At 44.8% G+C, this 23,727-nt stretch overlaps 1 protein-coding gene across 9 annotated transcripts in view; it reads right to left on the bottom strand.

The window, feature by feature from the left end:
• The window catches only part of FAM217A (family with sequence similarity 217 member A), a 33,477-nt gene extending 9,996 nt beyond the window's left edge, over positions 1-23,481 (bottom strand). The window contains exons 1-9 of one of the 9 annotated variants that reach the window (XM_075921322.1): positions 22,833-23,327; positions 22,644-22,749; positions 21,814-21,898; positions 21,698-21,723; positions 20,798-20,821; positions 18,316-18,387; positions 18,123-18,202; positions 12,872-13,008; positions 12,114-12,707 (exon numbers count right to left, since the gene is read on the bottom strand). In XM_075921322.1, coding sequence (XP_075777437.1) covers positions 12,918-13,008; positions 18,123-18,202; positions 18,316-18,387; positions 20,798-20,821; positions 21,698-21,723; positions 21,814-21,898; positions 22,644-22,749; positions 22,833-22,897 — 549 coding nt within the window. In that variant the 5' untranslated portion in view covers positions 22,898-23,327 and the 3' untranslated portion in view covers positions 12,114-12,707; positions 12,872-12,917. Of the gene's footprint in view, positions 1-12,113; positions 12,708-12,871; positions 13,009-18,122; positions 18,203-18,315; positions 18,388-18,557; positions 19,527-20,223; positions 20,388-20,797; positions 20,822-21,697; positions 21,724-21,813; positions 21,899-22,643; positions 23,328-23,347 lie in introns of those variants that run through there. The other 8 variants (XM_075921323.1, XM_075921317.1, XM_075921315.1 and 5 more) reach the window with 8 other exon arrangements.
• Between the last annotated feature and the right edge of the window lie 246 nt (positions 23,482-23,727).

Genomic DNA, 23,727 nt, shown 5'->3' with positions numbered 1-23,727 from the left:
GAAATAGTTATTTTGGGAGTTATTTTGAAATAACCTGGTACTGTACAAAATGCAGGACAATGTAGCACTTTAAAGACTAACAAGATGGTTTATTAGATGATGAGCTTTCGTGGGCCAGACCCACTTCCTCAGATCAAATAGTGGAAGAAAGTAGTCACAACCATATATACCAAAGGATACAATTAAAAAAATGAACAAATATGAAAAGGACAAATCACATTGCAGAACAGAAGGGGGATGCGGGGGGGTGGGGAGGGGGAGGAAGGAAGGTAAGTGTCTGTGAATTTCTGATATTAAAGGTAGGGAGAGTGGGATGTTTGTGAGTTAATGGTATTACAGGTGATAATTGGGGAAACTGTCTTGGTAATGGGTGAGAAAGTTCAAAGTCTTGTTAAGTCCTTGTTGGCAAGTGTCAAATTTTAACATGAATGACAGTTCAGAGGATTCCCTTTCAAGTGTAGATGTAAAAGGTCTTTGTAGCAGAATGCAGGTGGCTAAGTCATTTAGAGAGTGTCCTTTCTGGTTAAAGTGGCAAGAAACTGTTTTCTCTTTGTGATCTTGTCTGATATCTGTTTTGTGGGCATTAATCCTTTGGCGAAGTGTCTGAGATGTTTGTCCAATGTACATAGCAGACGGACACTTTCGGCACATGATAGCATAGATTATATTTCTGGATGCGCAGGAATATGTGTTCTTGATCTTATAACTCACTTGGTTAGGTCCAATAATGGTATCAGCAGAATGAATATGTGGACAAAGCTGGCAACGGGGTTTGTTGCAAGGGAAGGTACCAGGGTTGGTATTAGTGTGGTATGTCCTGTGGTGGTTGGTAAGAATCATCTTGAGGTTAGGTGGTTGTCTATAGGAGACTATGGGTCTGTCTCCCAGAGCCTCTTTGAGTATGGTATCCTGTTCCAATATAGGCTGTAGTTTATTGATAATGTGTTGGACAGGTTTAAGTTGGGGGTTGTAGGTGATGACAAGTGGTGTTCTATTGTTGGTTTTCTTGGGTCTGTCTTGAAGTAGATGGTTTCTAGGTATTCGTCTGGCTCTTTCAATTTGCTTTTTTATTTCTCTGGGTGGGTAGTTGAGATTTATAAATGCTTGGTAGAGATCCTGAAGCTTCTGGTCTCTGTCAGTGGGGTTAGAGCAGATGCGGTTGTATCGAAGGGCTTGGCTATAGACGATGGATCGTGTGGTGTGTTCTGGATGGGAGCTGGATGCATGTAGGTAACTGTATGAGTCGGTGGGTTTTCTGTAGAGAGTGGTATCTAATTTTCCATTGTTGATTTGTACGGTGGTGTCCAGGAAGTGGATCTCTCGTGTAGAATGGTCCAGGCTGAGGTTGATGGTGGGGTTTTGGTACTGTACACACAGCCTCAGACTCCATGCAGGCTTCTCTTCCTCAAACTTGCTTCCTCGCAATAAGGGCATTCATATAGAGCATGCTGGCCTTTCCAACCACCATATCCAGAAACTTTTATGATTTTAGGCCACATGCTATTTGCACTTATGTTGTCCAACATACCAGACTCCACCTCCAGCTTCTGCAAGCATGGCTGGCCCAAGTGTACAAACTGAATTAGGTCTAGACTTGGTAGTCACTGTGCCTCCTTAAATTCTCACCTCACTTCAGTGGTGGTTGGACCTGGAAAATATCTGTGCCAAGATCCCCTTTTCCATACCACAACTGACATTGGTCCTAGACACACATGCATCAACAATGGGTTGGGGTGCCCTCTTAGGTGACCTCCGAATGCAAGGCCTCTGGCAGAATTCTGTTGCCTATCAGCCTCAAAGAGCCCTGGGCTATTCGACTGATCTACATGACATTCTGTCCTCACCTCCAGAGCAATCGTGTTTCAGTCTGAACAGACAACACCACAGCAATGTTTTACATAAACAAGCAGCGAGGTGCCCACTCTTCCCCAGTGTGTGAAGAGACCATCAAACGGTGGGACTTTTGCAGTGCTCACGACCATACATCTGAAGGCCTCATATATACTGGGTGTCCAGAGTGAGTTGGCTGACTACCTCAGCTGCTTGTTCCATTGTCATGAGTGGTCCTTTTGCCCCAATGTAGCCCAATTAATTTTCCAGAGACGGGGGTTTCCCCAAGTTGACCTGTTTGTATCTCACCAGAACAGGAAATGCCAAAGGTTTTGTTCCTTCCTGGGCCATAGTCTGGGGTAACTGTCAAGTGCTTTACTTATACCATGGAAGGTCTTTTTTGCCTTTCCACCTCTACCCCTCATCCACAAGGTCCTGTTAAAAATCTGCCAGGACAGGGCATCAGGAATTATGGCCCAGACAGCATCGGTTTTCCACTCTATTGCACCTATCAGTGGACACACCTCTCCCGTGGCCAGATTTGCTAACTCAGAACCATGGGTGCCTGCAGCATCCCAACTTTGACTCACTCCTTCTCACAGCATAGATGGTCCATGGTTAAACCCATGTGAGCCTACATATTCATCTCAAGTGAAGGAGATTCTCCTGGGCAACAGAAAGCCGCCTATGCATGCTACCTACATTGTGAAATGGAAAAGGTTTTCTATCTGGTCACTCCAAAAGGGCATACATCCAACAGAGGCATCTATTGTCCTACACAATCTCAATTTAAAAAAGCAAGGGCTCCCAGTGGCCTTGGTAAGTGTGCACTTGGCAGCCATTTTAGCCTTTCATCCTTGCTCAGCTGGCCATATGGTGTTTATGGACCCAGTGGTCTCCAGATTCCTCAAGAGTTTGGATATGTGAGGTAGCTAGTCCTTCAATGAGGCCTTAATCTACACCAGGGGTAGGCAATTTTTTATGGGGGGCCGTGCAGATTTTGGCAAGTGGTCAAGGGCCACACTTCTATGGAGGCGGTGCGGGGACTGGGACTGAGGTTGGGTGCAGAAGGGAGCTTGGGGTAGGTGACTGGGGTGCAGGAGGAGCTGTGGGGTCTGAGAAGGAATTTGGGTGAAGGAGGAGGCTGTGATCTGGTGCAGAGGCTTTGGATGCAAGGTCCAGGAGGGAGTATGGGTTCAGGAGAGGATTGTCATGGAGGTGGAATTCTAGGAGGGGGTGCAGGGTCTGGGAGGGAGTTGTGACCTGGGAGAAGAGGGGTAAAAGGGTACAGAGAGTTTGGGTGGTGGCCTAGGGCAGGTAGTTGGGGTGGCAGGGAAGAGAGGCAGGCTCTAGCTGGGAGGCGCTTACCTAGGCTGCTCCCAGCCAGCAGCCCTGTAGGAACCTGAGGCAGGCTGTCTGCTTCAGTCCTAGGCTAGCTGGCTGGTTGCACCACATAGTTCTGATCTGGGCATGAGGGAGGGAAAGAGGCTTCACATGCTGCCCTTGCCCCCCAGCAAAATTTCTCAGCTCCTATTGGCTGGAAGCTGGCCATTAGGAGCTGAGAGATTTTGCTGGGGGGCAGGGCAGTGCGTGACTCCTTCCTTCTTCCTCCGTAGTGTCCAGAGTAGAGAGCAGTGAGCCTTTAAGGTGGCTGCAGCTGCTATGTGCCTAAGGGTCCCAGTGAGGTGACCACTGGCCGAATCCAATGGCTTGGTGGGCCAGATTTAGCCCACTGGCCACTTATTGCCCACCCCATTCTAAACTAATGGCACCGCCTTTCAAGCTTCTAACTACACATTCCCTTCTACAGCTATCATGGAAAGTGGCTTTCTTAATAGTGATTACATCAGCTAGGAGAGTTTTTGAATTTAAGGCATTGATATTGGAACCTCTTTACACAGTTTTTTAATAAGGACAAGGTCCAGCTTAGACCCCACCCAGCCTTTTTACCCAAGGTAATTTCTGACTTCCATGACAACCAGGACATTTTTCTGCCAGTTTTTTTTTACTCAAAGCCACATAGTTCTAGAACAGAGCAGGTGCTACGCTCCCTTGATGTTCACGGAGCTCTAGCCTTTTATTTAGATTGCACTAAGCCATTTAAGGAAGTCCACTCAGCTTTTTGTATCCATTGTGGAAAGAATGAGAGGTCTTCCAATTACTTCTCAGAGAATCTCTTCCTGGATCACGGCCAGTATTAAGATGTTATGACCTGGCCAAGATCATGACTCCTTTGCTGACTGCTCACTGTACACATGTGCAAGCATCCTCCACTGCATTCTTTGCACGTGTACCTATCCAGGACATTTGCAGGGCAGCCACTTGCTCCTCTGTCCATATGTTTATTTCCTACTATGCAGTTCACCCACAGGCTAGGAACAATGCTGGATTTGGAAGGGCAGTGCTGCAGTTGGCAACTCAGTAATCTTTGACCCCTCCACCAGAGAACAGCTTGGGAGTCACCTGCTTGGAACGGACATGAGCAATCACTCAAAGAAAAAACAGTTACCTACCTTTCGTAACTGTTGTTCTTTGAAACGTGTTGCTTGTGTCCATTCCAATTCTCACCCACCTCCCTTCTGTTCTTTGCCGGCAAGAAGGAATTGAACAGGGATAGAGTGGGCTATATAGAGCAGCACAACAGTGCCACATCAAGGGGCTCCAAAGCTGACTGATGGGTAATGCTAGAGGAAAATCTTCCAACCGGTGTGCACATGACACACGCACACCTGCTTAGAATGGATGTGAACAACACATTTCAAAATACATTTACAAAAAGGTAGGTAACCGGTTATTTGGGGACAAGCTACAAAATACCTATGAGGAAAACTTGGTAGGTTAAGAACGAAGGCACATAACAGCGAGGGTAAATATAATGGTATTCAGTTGGGGAGAACACCATTCAGTTGGGGAGCAGCAAGAGATTTTAAGGCAAATTTTAAACTGACCTGCACCCAATGCAATTCAAAGAAGTTGGACAAGAGTGTAAATTGTCTCAATTTGGCTAATGGGCTGCACTGGAAATATTACTTCCCCTTACAATGCACTATGTAACCCAGTGTGCCTCAGATTCTGTTACATGAACCACAGTTTGTCTGTGAAGCAGCTGGTATATTTCACTAGACAATTAAATGCCTCCCTTATTACATATTTTAGGGAAGCAATTGCACTAGCTTCTCACACCTGGAATTTTTTTGCAAAGGAAAGAGGTGTATCAGTGAAATTCTCTATTAAGATGTGATCTCTGAGAAGACCTGACCATACTTATTATTAGGTGCCCTCTATTAGCTGGCAGTATATAGAAGAGCACAGCCCAGGGGGCAACATCCCTCTCTGTCTCCTTGATCTAATGCTTTCTTAGGAGCCCAGAGGGGAGAGAGGGAAGGGATTCTCAAAAGGAAGTGGAGGAATAAGGAGAAGGAAATAATTGGCAAAGGCATTTTTTGCAGATAAAGATGCAAATGAAAAAGAGAGAGCAGGCACACACAATAGCAACAGAGCTTTCAGTTTTTTATACATACCAGCATTCCTTCTTTCCTGATTGTGGGTGGATTAGTGTGAATTAAATTTCACACTAACTTGCTCAAGGCCATGCAGCTCTATTAGGTTTTTACTAAATGAAGATAATTGCTAGTAAAATATTTTCTACCTAATTGTGCAAGTACAGCAAATATTTTAACAGCAATTACAGTACTTGTTGGGGGACCTGAGTTCAGCAAAAATATTACTAGAAAATAATTAAAAACATATTCTTTTAGCTCTCATTAGTACTGCACAATAGAAAAATTAAGATCAGCCAGCAATTCAGCAGACAGTTTATTTAGTATGCACTACACTATGATGATAAAGCAAGGATGGTTAATTATAGAGATGCTAGTAATTGAATAGTTGAATAACCACAGGAATTCTTATGTTACTTGACTATTCTATAGACCCCGGAGGCGGGGCCAGCAGCCAGTGCACTCTGGTCCAACTCTCAAGGAACTCCCTGCCATTCCTCGCTGCTGCCTCTATACAGGCAGGGTGCGAGGGAAGCTAGTTTAAAAACCATCTCCCCATGCAGACTGGCTTCTATGTTAGGAGAAATGTAAAAGACTGGGACTTTTCATCTTAAGAAAGAGACAACTAATGGTGGATATAATAGAGGTCTATAAAACCATGAACAGTGTGGAGAAAGTCAATAAAATATTATTGATTCCTCAACATAACACAAGAATCCAGTGTCACCCAATGAAATTAGTAAGGAGCAAGTTTAAAACTAAGACACATAAGGAAGTACTTCTTCACACACTGCAGTCAATCTTCAGAACTTTTGGGGGGATATTGTGAAGGCCAAAACTACAATGGTGTTAAAAAATAATTAGATAAATTCAAGAATTAGATAAGTCCATCAGCAAATATAGTCAGGAATGCAACTCCATACTCTAGATGTCCATAGCCCCTGCCTGCCAGAAGCTGAGAGTCAATAACAGGAGGAATCACTTGATGATTGCTTGTTCTATTCATTCCCTATTAAACACCCGGCATTGGCCACTGTCAGATGACAGGATCTTGGGCTAGAGGGATCACTGGTCTGATCTAGTAGGGCCACTCTTATGTTCTGAGTGGGCAGGTGAATGGAAACTTAAGCTATAAATCAGGATTTAACAAGCAGTATAATGGAATAAAGGATATCTGTGCTACCTAAAACAAGCAGGAACAAGCTGGTGCTAGGAACAATAGACAAGATAAATTTGGAATGTAAAGATCAGGTTATATATGACAATCATATATACAGGGCATGCTGTATAGGGATTGACTCCTGAAAAGAAACAAAATAATCATTAAATGTAAGATGCAATATATAGTTAAGAATGCATGTGTTGTTAGTGTTAGTAAAATGTGTATCAGGTAAAGTTTTGCTGTGTAACTTTGTGTGGTACATCCGATACCTGCCTGTGTAAGCTGAGTCTCACCAACTCAGTGGAGTTTTGCTGTATGACAAATAGTGGAATTTGATTAACAAGACAGGAGTCTAAGTTCTTGAGGAATCAGGTGTAAGAGGTCTCAGGAGCACCACAACAAACTTAAGCTAAGAAACAGGGAAAACTAGGGAACCAGAGTTCTTAAAAGCCAAAAGAAAAATGAGCCATACTGATTTTGGGTGTAAAAAGCTAAGAATACCTCTGAAGTCAATGCAAATTGTACAGATTTAAAGCATTGTTGAATTTGGTCCAAGTAAATTAAAAGGTATAATAAGAGGTTACTCACTCTGTGCAGTAACCGTAATTCTTTTAGTACTCCACCTCAGGTGCATGCAGAGATTTCAGTACCTGTTCAGCCCTTGCAAGTACTCTCCACCTCATGCTGAGTACTGTGGCTACATAAAGCTGTGTAGGCAAACCACTCTCAGTTCTTTCTCCTGCAAAGCTATATAGCAGAGAACTCTGAAGGAGAGTGGAAGGAGGGCATGTAATGGAACACCCACAGGCAGACACATCTCAAAGAATTACAGTGACTGCAAAACCTGTCCTCCAAGTAGTATCCCTAGAGATGGCTCCCCTTCACATGAGTACCAAGCAGTATCCTCTTAGGAAGGTGAAGACTGGGGCTGTTAAATTGCATTTAATCAGCTAATCAAGTAGTTGATGGAATTTCAATCGACTATTTGATTAGTCAATCAGGGGGAAAAACTGCAGAGGGATCGGGCACAAGCTGGGAATCAGCTGTCTCAGCTGATGCCCGGTCCCAAACACTGTGCCACTGCTTATCAGGTAGTCGACTAGTCGCTACATCCCTACTTCAGAACTGAGTCCAAAATTGAAGACGGCACAGTAGAGCCAAACAGCGTCAGAAGCTGAGACATGATATTCAGAAAAGGTGTGTATGTCTCTACATAGTTCAACAAATACTGTCAGGGATGCAACAGTGCACAAAGGCACTCATCAGGCACTGCCATCCTCACCCAGCAGCAGAAGCAGCTCAGTCCCACCCACTCTGCTCCCTCCCCACACTTGGCTACCGGGGAGAGGGGCCAAGCGAGCCAGAAACATGCTGGGTGGGAAGCAGCATAAGAGAGACCAAGTTCCCCTGCAAGAGCAGCTTGGTGCTCACAGAAATTTGGAGGGCATATGTGACCCCGTGTTCCCCATACATTGCTTCTGAGTTAAGGGACTTCTTCACAACAGTAGAAACCCAGAGTAGACTGTTCAAGTTGCATTTGCTTGGCCAATAACCATTTCTGTGCCACATGTGGAGGCAGCACACCTGCAACCAGCTACCACATGCCCCAACAACTGCAGACAGTTTATGACTTATGTATGGAGGCCCATCTGGATTGTAGCGACTAAATTTGGTAGACTTGTAAACCTGTGCATTGGTAATTAGGTGTAGGCAGCTACTGCATCAAAGCAGGTTCCTATTAGGGATATAAAGCCCCATTTAATTAGTTAACTGATTAAATGTTAGCAAAATACTCTGAGGGCAGAAGAGACACCAAATGGAAGTGCTCTGTATTGAGAGTGGTTTTTACTTAGTGTACAACATAAAAAACTTCTGTGGGAAAGGTGAATTGCTATATGCACCTTATAGGTTGAATACGAAGAACCAGTCCCTTAAGCCCAATGAGGGTATTGCTGCAAATGCTACCAACAAGAACTTCTGTATCTTCACAATCCTGTGGAGGAGCCTTGGACTTAGAATGTGTTGCCGCCAAAAAAGGCTATAGTGATATTTATTTTATTTTAAATATTTTTACCCCGCCTCTGTATTTAAAATATTTGAGGTGGCTTATAAAATTTTTAAACACAATACAAATATATATAAAAATTTAAAGTACAAGACCCCAGAGGGACATAAAACTTGCTAAAACATATTGAGAAGAGGAACATACACATACAGACTCAAACATTAATAAAAGCACGAGTAAAAAGGGTGGCTTTAGCCTGACGCCGAAACAATACAAGCGTTGGCGCCATGCAAATATCCCAAGTAAGAGAATTCCACAGCCTGGGAGCAAAAGCTGAGAAGGCCCTGTTCTGCATAGATGTTAATCTTATCTCCACAAGTGGGGGAACAGGAAGCAAAGCCTCCCTAGCTGACCTCAATCCCCAGTCAGGTTCATATGGGAAAAGATGGTCCTTCAGATACCCTGGACCCAACCCGTTTAGGGATTTATAGGTCATAACTAAAACCTTAAATTGAGCCTGGAAACATACTAGAAGGCAGTGCAGCTGACGAAGCACTGACATAATGTGCTCCGTATAACGAGTATTAGTTAAGACTTGAGCAGCCGCATTCTGGACCAGTTGAAGTTTCCGAAGGCTCTTTAGAGGCAACCCCACATAAAGCACATTACAGTAATCCAGTCTGGATGTAACAAGAGCATGGATCACTGTGGCCAAGTCATGCTTGTTCAGGAAGGGTCACAGCTGGTGGATCAGACGAAGCTGCCCAAAAGTACTCCTGGCCACTGAAGAAATCTGGTTCTCAAATGTTAAAAAAGGGTCCAGGAGGACTCCCAAGCTGCATACCTGTTCTTTCAGGGGGAGAGTAACCCCGTCTGGAACAGGTACCACACCACATTCCCGAAAAGATGGCCTCCTGATCCACAGGACCTCAGTCTTATCTGGATTCAACTTCAGCTTGTTTGACTTCATCCAAACCATCACTTCCTCTAGACACCGGTTTAGATTAGTCACCGCCATATCTGGTTCTGATGTCACAGGGAAATAGAGTTGGGTGTCATCTGCATATTGATGGCACCATCCTACCAAAACTCCTTATAACCACTCTAGAGGCTTCATGTAGATATTAAACAGCATAGGGGACAAGATGGAACCTTGCGGGACCCCCACAGCATAATCGCCATGGGGTCGAATAGCAGCCCTCTAGCTCCACCTTCTGAAAATGTCCCGACAGGTAGGATCAGAATCACTGCAAAACAGTGCTTCCAAAACCCAACTCTGTCAGGCGTTCCAGAAGGATGCCATGGTTGATGGTATCAAAAGCCTCTGAGAGGTCCAAGAGAATCAACAGGGATGCACTCCCCATCTCCCGGCATAAGTTGTCTATCAGGGTGACCAAGGCGGTTTCAGTTTCAAACCAGCCTGAAATGGATCTAAATAATCTGTTTCTTCCAAGAAAGCTTGGAGTTGCAATGCCACTACCTGCTCGAGTACCTTGCCCAAGAAGAGAATATTAGCAACTAGGCGATAGTTATTTAAGTCATGTGGGTCCAGGGAAGGCTTCTTGAGTAATGGTTATACTACTGCCTCTTTCAAGGCAGTGGGAACCATACCAGATCTAAAAGACGCATTAATAATCCCCTGGACCCAGCCAGTCATCCCTTCCCGGCTAGATTTAATAAGCCATGAAGGGCAGGGATCAAGTGAGCACGTGGTCGGTCGCACTCCTCCAAGCACCTTGTCCACATCCTCAGTCTGCAATAGCAGAAACTGATCCAAAGAAAAACAACTGGGCAGTGCACTCAACATATTCTGTGCCCTACTTACATAGCAGCCAGAGTCCAAATCAGACTGAAAGTGAGCGATCTTATCTGCAACGTGCTTCGCAAACAAATCATAGCAGGGAGCCAAGAGCTCCTCCATTTCATCATGAGTGCTAGACAATAACAAACCCTGCACCACTCAAAACAGTTCTGCTGGACGGCATTGTGTGGATGCAATACGGGTGGAAAAGTAGCTTTTCTTTGCTGTCAGCACCGCCGCAGAGTAAGCTCACAAGTCAGCTCTAACATGTAATCGATCGGACTCAGCTCTAGTTCTCCTCCAGTGGCGTTCTAGCCGTCACAAAGACCATTTTGCTGCCATCAATTCCCCAGAAAACTAGAGAGCAAACTTGGCTCAACTAGCCCAAAGAGGGTGCTTAGGAGCAATCATATCAACTGCCTGGGCTACCTCAATGTTCCATAAACTGACTAGGGCATCTATAGGACCATTTGCCATAACGGCTGAACAATCCCTCAGAGACCTCAGGAAGCCCTCCGGCTCCATCAGCCTCCGAGGGCGGATCATCTTAATTGGTCCCCCGCATCTGTGGAGGGGAAGGTCAGCAGATAGTCTAAACTTGACTAGGTAGTGCTCAGTCCATGACAAAGGGAGTGTAACCACATCCCTTATCCCAAGAACCCTATCATCTTTAGTCCAAAAGCCTAGATCGAGCGCATGACCTGCAACATGCATTGGGGCAGTTATTTCTTGGGATAGTCCTAGGGTGGTAGTGGTATCCATAAAATCTCAGGCCAGACCAGACAGCATAGCCTCGGCGTGAATATTAAAGTCCCCCAAGACCAGAAACCTCGGGGTCCTCAATGCCATGTCCCAGACCACCTCAAGCAAAGTGTCTGCCATACAGCAAGATGGACACAAGCAGCATACCCAACTTATCATGGCCACCCAACATCACGTACACTCAAATATAAAAAACAGGACTATGTAGCACTCTTTAAAGTGCTACATAGTCCTGTTTTTTGTTTCAGCTACACCAGACTAGACTACACGGCTACATTTCTCTCACTACTCAAATATAACATTTTGTTGGACCAAGGCCCTAGCCAGTGAGATGATATCTCGATAGACAATCGCCACCCCACCTCTCCAACCATTATGCCGTGGCTGATGCTGTACCGAGAACCCAGCCAGGCAAAATTGGGAAAAGTCAATGCCTCCCTCCACTCCCAGCCAGGTCTCAGTGATACAAGCCAGGTCAGCCCCTTCATCCAAACTTGTCAGAAGTAAGAAATGGATGCAGACATGCAAACCATTTTAGCTGGTGAGGAGCGGGATGGAAATAACTCAGAACTGCAACTACCCCCACTAAAATTGGTGTTTTGAACATGAAGGTTATGATGTCAATGCCTGTGTAGCTGACGGTCTCTTTTTCTGGAACCTCTGCCTCTTTTGTACATTTTCATAAGATCTCCAGGGGTTGGCAAATTGAGCAGGACAAGATCCCTGTGCTGTCTGGGACTTACTAAATTTATGCTCAAATGTGTAAATTCTCAAAGACCATTAAGTGGCTCTGGAATCCTTTAATGTATATAGAGATTTGTCTGCATTCTCCACAAACAATTTTCAACTATCTAAAGGGAGTCCCCATCAACATATGCTTCGGTGCACATCACAAAATGTATTCCACACCTGAATAGAAAAATTAGAAGGAACAGGGCTTAGAGCTCAAGCCAGGAGGCCCTTCAGATGACTATTACCTTAGAAACAGAGTGGGCAGCTGAAAGTGGCATCCAGAGAGGCCTGCAAGAAGCAGATCCTCTGTAAAAATTGCCTGCAATTGGTCCCTCTGCTATGGTGATAGAAGCTCAATAAACAAAGTGAACTTTGAGTAGTTCGTAACAATATTTCATCATCAGCACCTGACTGTCAGCAATTCTAAAGTGCAGAGATATTAACAAAATGATTGAGGTTTTCCTGTATTATGTTGTATGGTGTTTCCTTACACATTCATGTACAGCCTTGACAAGGGAGTTATGAAAGGAATGAGAAAAGAGAATCTGTGAAACCTTAGATGGAACATAATACTTCTAATCAGCCCATTTACAGGTAGGCAATATTGTTGCTAGGCTATACCAGATTACTTTTGCAAGACACAGATGAGCCTCATCATTCAGGTAGATGATGCTGCATGCAAAATATCAAGCAGTTTATCTTGTGACTCCTTAGTCTCCTCAAGTGGAATTTGAAAGGAGCCAGTTGTCCATTCAACAAAGCCCTGGAACTGTTTGAAATAAGCCATCTTCCAGGGATGTTGGGACAGGCATGACTGCTTCAATGGGGATGAAGAAGAGAGGTTGCTTGGCAGTGTGACCTCTTTGTCCACTCATCTCCTGTCCCTCAAAGGTATCTTCTTCTGGATCAGGCCTTCTTGAAAGAGAGAAGGGGAAAAACTGTCCACCCTTATTGAGGCAACAAGTGATGCTAGGGCTCCGAGAGAATTGTTGGCAGTATGCTGCCCATGGATCCCAGCATAGCCAATGAAGGGAGTCCATATGGTATACATGGAGGAACCCAAAATGTAGATTCCTTACCTGGGGGATCCAAGCTTCCTTTCCTAGAGTCTTCCATTTAGAAGCTCTATGAAACTGTTGCACCAAAGTAGTAGAGACAATCAATGTACTCAGGAGATTGATGGAGAGGAAGATCAGCCCCTGGCCTGAGTAAGAAGCTGGACAAAAGAGTTCTTCATCATAAAGAGGTATAATTTAATGTAATGTATTTAAATACATGTAATATTCCAATTCTTCCTAGGTATTGATTTTAAGGGCAGGCAAAAACTATATTGGGGAAACACACACACCAAGTGTAACAGACCATACACCTAGAATATGCAAGGAACTCATAGAGGAGATATCAGAGCCATTAGCTATCATCTTTGAAAAGTCATGGAAGTCAGGAAAGATTCCAGAAGACTGGGAAAGGGTAAATATAGTGCCCATCTATAAAAAGGGAAATAACTTTGGAAACTACAAACCAGTCAGCTTATCTTCTGTGAAAAGATAATGGAGCAAATAATTAAGGAATTCATCTGTAAGACAAGGTGCTAGGTAACAGCCAGCATGGATTTGTAAACAACAAATCATGTCAAACTAATCTAATAGGTTTTTTTGATAGAATAACAAGTCTTGTGGATAAGGGGAAAGTGGTGGACATGGTAAACCTAGACTTTAGTAAAGCATCTGATATGGTCTTGCACAACCTTCTTATCAATAAACTAGGGAAATACAACCTAGATAGAGCTACTATAAGGTGGGTGCATAACTGGCTGAATAATAGTTTTCATAGAGATGTTATTAATGGTTCACAATCATACGGGAAGGGTGTAACAAGTGGAGTGCCACAGAGATCAGTTTTGGGACCGGTTCTGTTCAATATTTTCATCAGTGTTTTAGATATTGGCATAGACAGTATGCGTATTAAGTTTGCAGATGATACCAAACTGGGAGGGGATGTAAGTGCTTTGGAGGCTAGGGTCATAATTCAAAATGATTTAGATAAACCGGAGAAATGGTCTGAGGTAATTAGGATGAAATTTAATAACGACAAATGCAAAGTACTCCTCTTAGGAAGAAAAAAATCAGTTTCACACATACAGAATGGGAAGTGACTCTCCAGGAAAGAGATCTCAGGGTTATAGCGGACCACAAGCTACATGAGAGTCACCAGTGTGACACTGATGCAAAAAAAAAAAAAAAAGCAAACATGATTCGGGGATGCAGTAACAGGAGTGTTGAGAACAAGAGAAGTATTTCTTCTGCTCTACTCTGCACTTACTAGGCCTCAGTTGGAATACTCTGTGCAGTTCTGAGCATTACATTTCAAGAAAGATGTGGAGAAATTGCAGAGAGTCCAGAGAAGAGCAACAAAAAGCTCATGTTTTCTAAACCTTTAACCCTATGAGGAAAGACTGAAAGAATTGGGTTTGTTTAGTTTGGAAAAGAGAAAACTGAGAAGGAGACATGATAGCGGTTTTCAAGTTCATAACTGGGGGGTTACAAAGAAGAGGGAGAAAAATTGTTCTCCTTGACCTCTGATGATAGGACAAGAAGCAATGGCTTAAATTTCAGTGAGGGAGGTTTGGGTTGGACATTACGAAAAACTTCCTGTTAGGGTGATTAAACACTGGAATAAATTGAGTAGGGGGGTTTAAAACTGGGAGAGCCAGGCATATTCATCCAGCAATCCAAAGATTCCTGCAGGGGAAAATCTGAAAGGATAATGGTCCTTACAACAATTTTAAGTACTACTAACAATAACTAAGCTAACTAAAACTATAAGAAAAACTGTAATTGAACTAAATTAGATATGGACTCCATCTCAGGCTAAGGCAGTTGAGAAGGAACTCTGTGGATGGTTCATGGTACAGCTCCACATAGCTACAATGCAGAGTGCAAAGCAGAGCACATGCATGAACCAAACTGGTATTGCTCTCTAAAATCTCATATGGAGCACATGAGCATTTGAAGTAGAGCACCCATAGGACACTACTTGAAGAAGAATTGTTTTATTGGGCAGACTGCTGCAACTTTCTTTTTCTAATTAATTAAAAAGGCCACAAGAGTTTGCATAGTTTAACAATTAAAAGGTTAATGAACCTCGCGTGTACAGGTAAATATATGCACATTTCATATCTGAATTACTGATTACATTAATTTTATCTACAATATATTAGAGAATTTGTGTGTCAGTCAGTCTCTGTACCCATCAAAGTCCATTTGTTCAAGAACGCCTCCCAAATGGTAAGAGATAGGACTACCACATTTGCTATGTAGATTCCTCTTATCATAACTTAAAGCAAGGTCAGAGCTTGGTTGTGACAAGACAATGGGATTTATGCGGAATGTGACTGTCTCACATCAAACAGAAAGACGGGTTTGATAGCAGGGACAGTTGTACCCCAGAATGACCACAGGGGAGCAGCAAGCACAGGGGACAGCTATACTGCAGACTGACCACAGAGGAACAGCAAGCAGCCCCCGAGAGCCACGGAGCAGCCCCCACTGCCTCAGGAAGCAAAGTCGCTGCCAGGCAGCGCAGCAACCATCACCACCAAGAGGAGCCGCTGTCCGTTCCCACTTCTACTCTGAGCCCCTCCCCACCTTCCAACCCCGTGTTGAGATCCCCACCCTCTGCCCTGACTCTTGCACCGCCCCCCCCCCCAACTCCCTGCCCTGAGCCTCCCACATCTCCAAACTACTGCCCTGACTCCTGAGCAGGTAGCTGGGGGGGAGGGTGGAGAGAGAGGGAGAAGGTGAAGTGTGCAAAAGGATCCAATAAATGCTGGGTAAATCTTTTAGTATCCAATATTTTAGCTAAAGATATTTGAACAAATATCTAGCAGATGGAAACATTTATTAAATCTTATATGTAGCAATGGATTGAACATGATTGGTGTAGAGTAAATTCAGAATAGTGTTTGTAATCCTGTGGATGCATTGCAACCTGAACTGCTGTAGCCAGACAGGAACCCCCCTGTAACATCCATTTTTGCTTGCCTGGAGCACATAGGGCACACAGAGCAGTAAAATCAGCATAGTCTTTGAAAGCCTTGACAGGAGGCCCAGATATGCCAGCTCACCCAGTGACCCTGGACAACTATAAGCAGAGATAAGAGGGTGGTCGAACTAATCGCTGACCAAGAGGCTGCCGAGGAGTGCCCTTGACTGAAACCTATATTGATATGAACACACACTTGGTGGGAAGAATCTCCTGCCCAGTAAAAAAAATGTCCAGTACTAACAATTTAATTTGCAAGAGTAAATTAAGTTGAAATTCCCTTGTAAGGACTGGCGTCACAAAGACAGACCAACACAGTTTGGCATCTTAAATAAGAAAGAGGATACGGGCCCCTATGGATATAAAGATGGGTCCAGCAGCACACTTACTCTGAGCGTCAATCTACCATCTATCTGCTGGTCGGGTTAGGTGATTGGCCTCCTGAGGTTCCACAGGGATGCCCACCTCGTATTCGTTTTTCCTAGGAATTGAGGGACCGGCCCTGGCCTGATACGCTGGAGTCGAGAGGCACAGAAGGGGGTAAAAATTGTACCTGTATGTGTCCTTTGTCTTAAGTGTACACATAGATTTAGAGCTCTTTAAAGACTAAGCTGTCACTTGGTACCATTATTTCTATTTTCTATCTTTATTTTCTTTGTAACCATTTTTAAGATCTATATTTGCTAGCAGTTAAGAAATAGAGCAATAGCCATTGTAACCGTATGATTTATAAGCTTCTTTAATAAACCTGTAACTGTTTAAGCTTTAACCTGACTCCTTCAGTTGCTGTAACAGAACCAAGAACAATTTAAAAGAACTCCAGCCAGTCATAAGGGACAGATACAGGCAGAGCTGGGCATTTGGATCATGTCGCTTCCAGAGGACAGATCCGAAGGGGCATCTCTCAGCCTTCCGTAGGCTGCCCGGTGCGAAGGGATCATGTATCCTAGCAGTCAAAGTCTGAGATGTAATAAGCTCTCCCTGTAAACTCTGGGGCATCTGTCAGCCTGTCGGCTGCCCACTGCGAAGGGACCTGGTCCTAGCGGTCAAAGACACGGACGTTAAACTTCTCGGGGTGCCCGTCAGCCTCCCTAGGCTGCCCGCTGAGACGGGACCTTGTGTCCCAGCAGTTGAAGACTCGGGTGTAACATACACACACACACATACTGCCCTGACCATCGACTGACAACTACTGAGCCCCATAAATTTATCAATAGTATCTCTGGAGATAACACCAAAGACTAAATTTGTGAACATCACACTTAAACCATTCAGTGTTCAAATGGAAGTTTTTAAAAAACATAACTTCCTGAGGCTTCACCGCCCCCCATTTCTCAGAACATTTGGTATACATGCAAAGACAGATCTATAAGGTCCTGGGAGGTTTTCAAGGCTGAGAGTGGCAAACAGCTTTAATGTGCCACAACCACCCTCTTATTCTCCTATTGCTAAAAGAGAAGAATGAAGGGGGCTCAGCTAGCAGGAAGAAGGGGAGGGTTTGAACTACTGCTATATATGTTTGGTGCTATTCCATTAACATGGAAACTGAAGACTGACAGAGTGCATAAATGATTTATTGGAAAAAAAGTTAATTAATTGCATATCAAGATGGCAAACAAATATCCTTTGGGTTTAACTATACAGGTAGTCCCCGGGTTACATGGATCCGACTTACATCGGATCCCTACTTACAAATGGGGTGAGGCAACCCTGCAGTAGCTACTTCCCCCCAGCAGACCAGGGAGACGCGAAGCTAGCGCTCCCCCCCCCCCCCAGCAGACCAGGGAGACGCGGAGCAGCTTTTCTCAGCAGACACCTCAGCTTGAGAATAAAGGACTGAGGGAAGTGAGGTGTGGGAGAATAAAACTGAGCTCTGGAGAAATGTTTGGCTAGAGTTTCCCCTACAATATGTACCAGTTCCAACTTACATACAAATTCAACTTAAGAACAAACCTACAGTCCCTATCTTGTACGTAACCCGGGGACTGCCTGTAGTGCAAAATATTTGTACCCTAGAGGAGATTAAAGGCATTTACTAAAACATCAGAATTCATAACTCTGTTACCTCATTTTTAACTAAAAACCCTATGCACTGATTTATGAAATGCCTTTGAACTCTGTTAGAAAATATAAAACTGACAATACACCATCAGTTTCTTCACAGAGTGTTAAATACATTGCTTAGGTGCAATTATCTTGCTTATTCAGAATGACTAAAAATTACTTTTTAAAAAAACTGTTCATTTTAACTGGATATAGGTATATTATGAATAAAACATTTTTTACCTGTTCACAGTAGTATTGCTTTGATCGTGTGTATATGTCCAGGAATTAAACATCCCTTCCTTGCTATTATTTGGAGTAGGCTGCAATAAGCAGAAAGCATATCTATAAAAATACTACTGATATATTTTACAGTAAGTACCAAGAAAGCAAAATAAAATAAAATGCATAATTAAAGTTATTTGATAAATCTCACCTGGGTTCTTCTAATCCTATTTTTGGACAAACTGAGATCTGCCAGTTGTTCCATTGTAGTTGTGTATGCTTCCTGTAAAACAGAAAAGCAACTACAATATTTAGTAATAGAAGATTTACCCAACATTGCTCAGATCCTTAAACTCAGTAAATTTTTGTTTTACTTCATTTAAATCATTGCTCTGGGGTGGGGCTAGGAATGAAGGGTTCAGTATGCAGGCTGCCCTGGGGACAGAGAACTACCTCAGCCTTCTCTCACCACAGTAACTTGCAGCCAGGTGAGAAGTGCCTGTCCATGGCCGCTGCAGCTCCAGTGGGCACAGCTGCAGGAGGGGTTACATGTGCCCTAGCTGGGACTGTTCCAGGTTCATTTGCTCCCTGCACTCCCCAGCCAGACTGAGGAATGGAGCAAGCAATGCACTTTCCCCTCACTACCTGACAAAGGAGAACAGCCAGTAATGTTCCGTACAATTAGAAGAAAGGAAGTTGCAGCCCCACCCACTCTCCCTGAAGTGCACCAATAGGATGGGAGGCTTGGAGTTGGGTCATACCTAGCCAGCTCCTATTACATGCTTGGTGATTCTCTTTTCTGCATGGTTTTATGAGTCCCCATACATGTTGGGAGGGAGCTTCAGCTCCTCCCTCCCTCACCAAATCTTTACCTTGTTTTAAGTTACAATGAGAGGAAGATACATACAAATTTGGTGATCCTAGTTCTTACTGTTTAGGAGGAGTTCTTGAACAAACAGATGGACAGACAGACAGACTCACTCACTCTCACAGACAAACACTCTCAAATATATAATAGATGCAGGAAGACACTTTTCAGGCATAGCCACTTATTTATCTTGGATCTTTTCGTACAAAAAGTGTCCTCAGTTAAAACCATACATCCCCATTTGCATCAGTGAGGTTTCAAGTGTGTAACTAAGAGTCAAATTTAGCTTTCAATAAAACGTGTGTGAATTTAGTGCTCACAAAAAGTGATGTCTGAGAGGCCTGGAATCTCACAGAAAAAGTACAGTACAGGAGTAGGGCTTTACTAGGGATGCGAAAAGGTGTTTATTAAAGTAAATGTTTAACTGCTGAAAATTTCAGCAGTTACACACAGAGAGGGGAAGTCAGCTCCACAGGAGCCAGTGCACCCTCTCTGCCTCCCCCCATTTTGTTGCTGCCTCTGATACAGAGACAGCAGCGTTGGGGGGGGGGGGAGGTGGGAGCTGGTGTGTGCAAGGAACCGGCTTTTAAGCCAGCTCCCCATGAGCACTGCCTGCCACCTTCCCCCCCCCCCCCCCCCCACAGTGCTGCCTCTGATATAGGGTCAACAGTTTGGGGGGGAGGGGAGGCAGCTCCGTGGGAGCCAGTATATGCGGGGAGCTGGCTTAAAAGCTGACTCCTTGCACACACCAGCTCCCACCAGCCCTCCATGCTGCGGCCTCTGTATCAGAGGCAGCAGCATTCGAGTGGTGGGCGGTGTATGTAACGGTGCATGTTAACCTATGAGCCCAACCTCATTGCTTTAACATCCCTATTCTTTACGCAGCAATGTTGTTCAGGAGGAATCACTTCTCTACAGGGCTAATATTACTCATAGTACTAGTCTCCATGCTCATTCATTTTTTGACCTCTCTGTTGAGACTACCAGTTCAGACAAGTTGTGAATACTGCAGACAAAGAGAGCCATGGATTGGCTGTGTCCCTGGGCTAATCTGATTTGTCACAGGTGCTCAATTCTATTAGAATGTGCTGTTAAGAGTACATGGAGGAGCAGCAACAGTATGCACCTGGAGCAGCAAGAAAGATTCCTGCTGTGATCAATAGGCCTACTGAGCTGTAACTCCTCAGGCCTTGTTTAGATGTGTCAAGCTACTGAAGTCAGGCAGTAAATCAGCAGTGCTGCTCAACTCACCCCATGAAAATGAATGAGTTAGTCAACCTTCTATTGAGAGCATCATTCTGCTACCAGGTTGGGCTGACAGTACAGAGATAAAGTCCTACCCCACTGTCCCATCATCTCTGAACCCGGCCTCAAGATGGAGATGAGAGCAAGAGCAGAGGGAGTCCTGCTGCTTCCTGTCAGATTGGGAAAGACGAGAAAATAGGGAAGCTTTTATTCAGACTGAAGATTTCCTACCCTGAGGCATTACTGGTGAATTCTGCAGAACTCTGAGCTACCACTGACTTATTGCTCTAATTCAGAGCAAATGAACAGAATGTGACAATAGCTTTTGCCGTATTAAGGGACACAACTGGAATGTTTCCCAGGGCCTTTCAGGTTTGCTTCAATTATTCTTTGTTCCATTATAGTTGCTAATCATGATAACAAGCTTTTTTGTGTTTATGTATGTTTAACTGAGACGATGCACATGTGACACGGACACTTGCCAAATTAATTTCACATAGGCTGCTGAACAGCCACAAAGTGAATATTTCATATTTTTATCTAAAAGATAATAAAATCATGTTTTAGGGACTGTTCTTACCTGCATATATGTAACTCCCCTGGACTGGAACACAAGATAAAATATATAACAACGATAGCATAGATTTCTGTATTTGCTAAAAGTCTCTATTTTGCAGGTTTAGAGTCTCCAATCAAAACAGTCTTCTTAGTTTGTGAGGTGTCTAGTACACTGATATGATTCTTCACTTTTTAACACAATAAATACATCTCAAAGGGTACGTCTAGACTACAGGGTTTTGTCGACAGAAGTTTTTGTCGACAGATACTGTTGACAAAGCTTCTGTCGACAAAGAGCATCTAGACTACATTCAGTTCTGTCGACAAAGCAAGCTGCTTTGTCGACAAAACCCTGTAGTCTAGACACAATCCTACATGCAGTAACACCTTCTGTTGACAGAACTCTGTCGACTGAAGGCGTTATGCCTCGTAAAATGAGGTTTACCAGCGTCGACAAAACTGCTGAGTTCTGTTGACGTTATGTCGACAGAACTCAGCGGTAGGGTAGACGCAGGTATAGTTTTGTCGACAAAAGTCCACTTTTGTCGACAAAACTCTGCAGTCTAGACACACCCAAAGTTTGACCCCACACAAATGAAAGAGAGCAACTTTAACTCTTAAAGAAAACTTGGAATATGAATACACAATTGGTCAATTACCATAAGAAAGCTTTTAAAAAATGCCATTGCCTATCCATATCTTTATCTGAAAGTTATTTTAATAAAAACAATTTTTCACAGTGGAGCCATAATCCCATTTATGGTTTTTAAAGCAGCACAACAGTGGTTTAGTCCTTTTCACCGTGTCTGGTTTGTTTGATTGATTTTAAAAATCAGCTTTTAGCTCCAAAATCTATTAAGCAAATTAGAGATAAATTTTATTTCAATTACTGTCTAAAGACTGATATTTATTCCACTCTTACCTTATGAAACTTGCTTGAAAGAACACCTGTAAGATAGCAACAGTTGGATTGTGCTTACTTCAGTTTTCCAGAAAATTTTTGTCCATAAAGAACTGCAAATGGCTGGGATTCCTTACCTCCTGTGCCAATCTCATCTCTTGAAAGACGGAATTTATTTTCTGGAAGATGGACATCATGTTCCAAATTGCTGGTATGTATATTCTATAACAATATATCAACTTCAGTAAGTGCAAAAACACAGAAACTAAAAATATATGGTAACTACAACAATTTAAATATAGGTTTAATAATTTTATGAGATGGAGTGAGGAAGTGGCAAATGGAGAGAGATGTTAACAGGAATAGCTGTAGGAGAGAGAAATTAAATTAAGTTAAAGTACATTATTGCCACCTGGCCTGCTGGGTGACCTTGGATAAGTCACTCCTGCCCATCTGTGTCTCAGTTTCCTCATCTATAAAATGGGATAATATTGACTTCTGTTATAAAGTGCTGTGAGATCTACTAATTAAAAGTGACATATAATTGTTAGGCATTATTATTACTTGTACCAGACTAAGAAACACACAAAAGATAATATTGTGCATTCAAATAGCACCTTGAATCTCAAAGCAATTTACAGATCACAGTCCTGATCCTGCAGGGAGCTTTATGTGGGCACATTCCCCCCCGCCCTTTGCAAAGTCCCATTAATTTGACTGGGCTCCGGAGGGAAGAGAGGGTCTGCACGTACAGGATGCACTATAGGAATGTGAAACGGGCTCGCTGGCAGTGACTGAAGAGCACTGAAAGGGGCGTGCAAGCAGGACACTGGCACCAGAGCGCGCGGATCCGCAGCTCCCGGGCACGGGGCGACTGCCCTGACCCACGTTTGGCGCCCTGGAGGGCAGGGCGTTCCGGTGTCGTTGCAGACACCAACCAGCGGGCGCGGGGCGGGGGGTCCTGTACCTGGCGGGAGTCGGAGCCGCTGGCGAGCGGGAGGCTGGTGCCATAGATGCCGCCGCTGAAGTCCCCTCTGTCCACGGCGCTGCAGTGTCGGCTCCGCCTGCCGAACCTGGGGGAAGAGAGAGAGCGCAGGGGCGTGAGGGAGGGGGGCAGGCGGGGGCGGGGGCGGGGGCCGAGCCGCCCCCCACTAACCCTCCGAAGCTCCTGAGGGCCCCGGGAGTCTGGGCGTCGGCGGCCCCGCTCCCGGCCCGGCGCATCGGGCGCTCCCGGCTTTGCCGCCACCTCGGCTGCCCCCTCGCGGCAGCGTCCCCGCCCCGCGTCACACGGGGTCACTATGGGAACGGGCCCTGCGGCCGCCCTGGCCCCGGGGGGCCTGTCACCCGACCGGCAGCGGGCGCCCCACAGGGCCGGGGGAGCCGCCGACTCGGGGCTCTCCCTCCAGGCCCTCGGCAGCCGCCCTCTGGCCGCAGCGCGCCCCGCCCCCCCCGCCGCTCAGGCCGGTGTTGCGCGGGAGGCTGCCCTGCTGCGCCCTGAGCCCGCGCTGCTGCTGCTGCTGCAATTGCCCCTGTTCGGGAAGGTTTTAGAGCAGTTCAGACCCAAGGCTGGTGCCCTTTAGTTTTATTATAGATTTATGGTCGGGGCAGGGCCTCTCGGCCCCAGCAATCTGGCGCCTGCTCCTGCTGCCCAAACTTGCCCAGGCCACCAACCTCACACGGGACAACCGTGTTTTCTTAAGCAACAATAGGGCGCTTCTCCCCTGCCTTCTCTGCCGCTCCCATTTTCTCTCCGTTAAATCCTCTTCAGTCTCACTCTTTCAACTCCGTGGCGTTTTGGATCTGAGCTTCTTCTCTTTCTGTCTCCGTGTCTCCTCCCCACCTGGAGTATTTCCCTCCTTCCCTCTTCTCTTTCATATCATCTTCATCCTCACTACAGCTTCCCTCCCGCCTACGTTTGTCTGTCCCTACCTCTTCAACTGATTCACTTCCCCACCAGCAAGGAAATTCCCATTCAAGGCCATCATTTTCTCTCTTTTTGGATACTGCAGGTCCCTTGACTGTGGCCTCTCCACGTTCCAGTTCTCTTGACA

The sequence above is a fragment of the Pelodiscus sinensis genome, chromosome 2 (genome assembly GCF_049634645.1).
Source record: "Pelodiscus sinensis isolate JC-2024 chromosome 2, ASM4963464v1, whole genome shotgun sequence".
Lineage (NCBI taxonomy): Eukaryota > Metazoa > Chordata > Testudines > Trionychidae > Pelodiscus > Pelodiscus sinensis.
The sequence above is the reverse complement of the archived record's forward strand: the minus strand, read 5'-3'. Positions and strand labels throughout refer to the sequence as shown.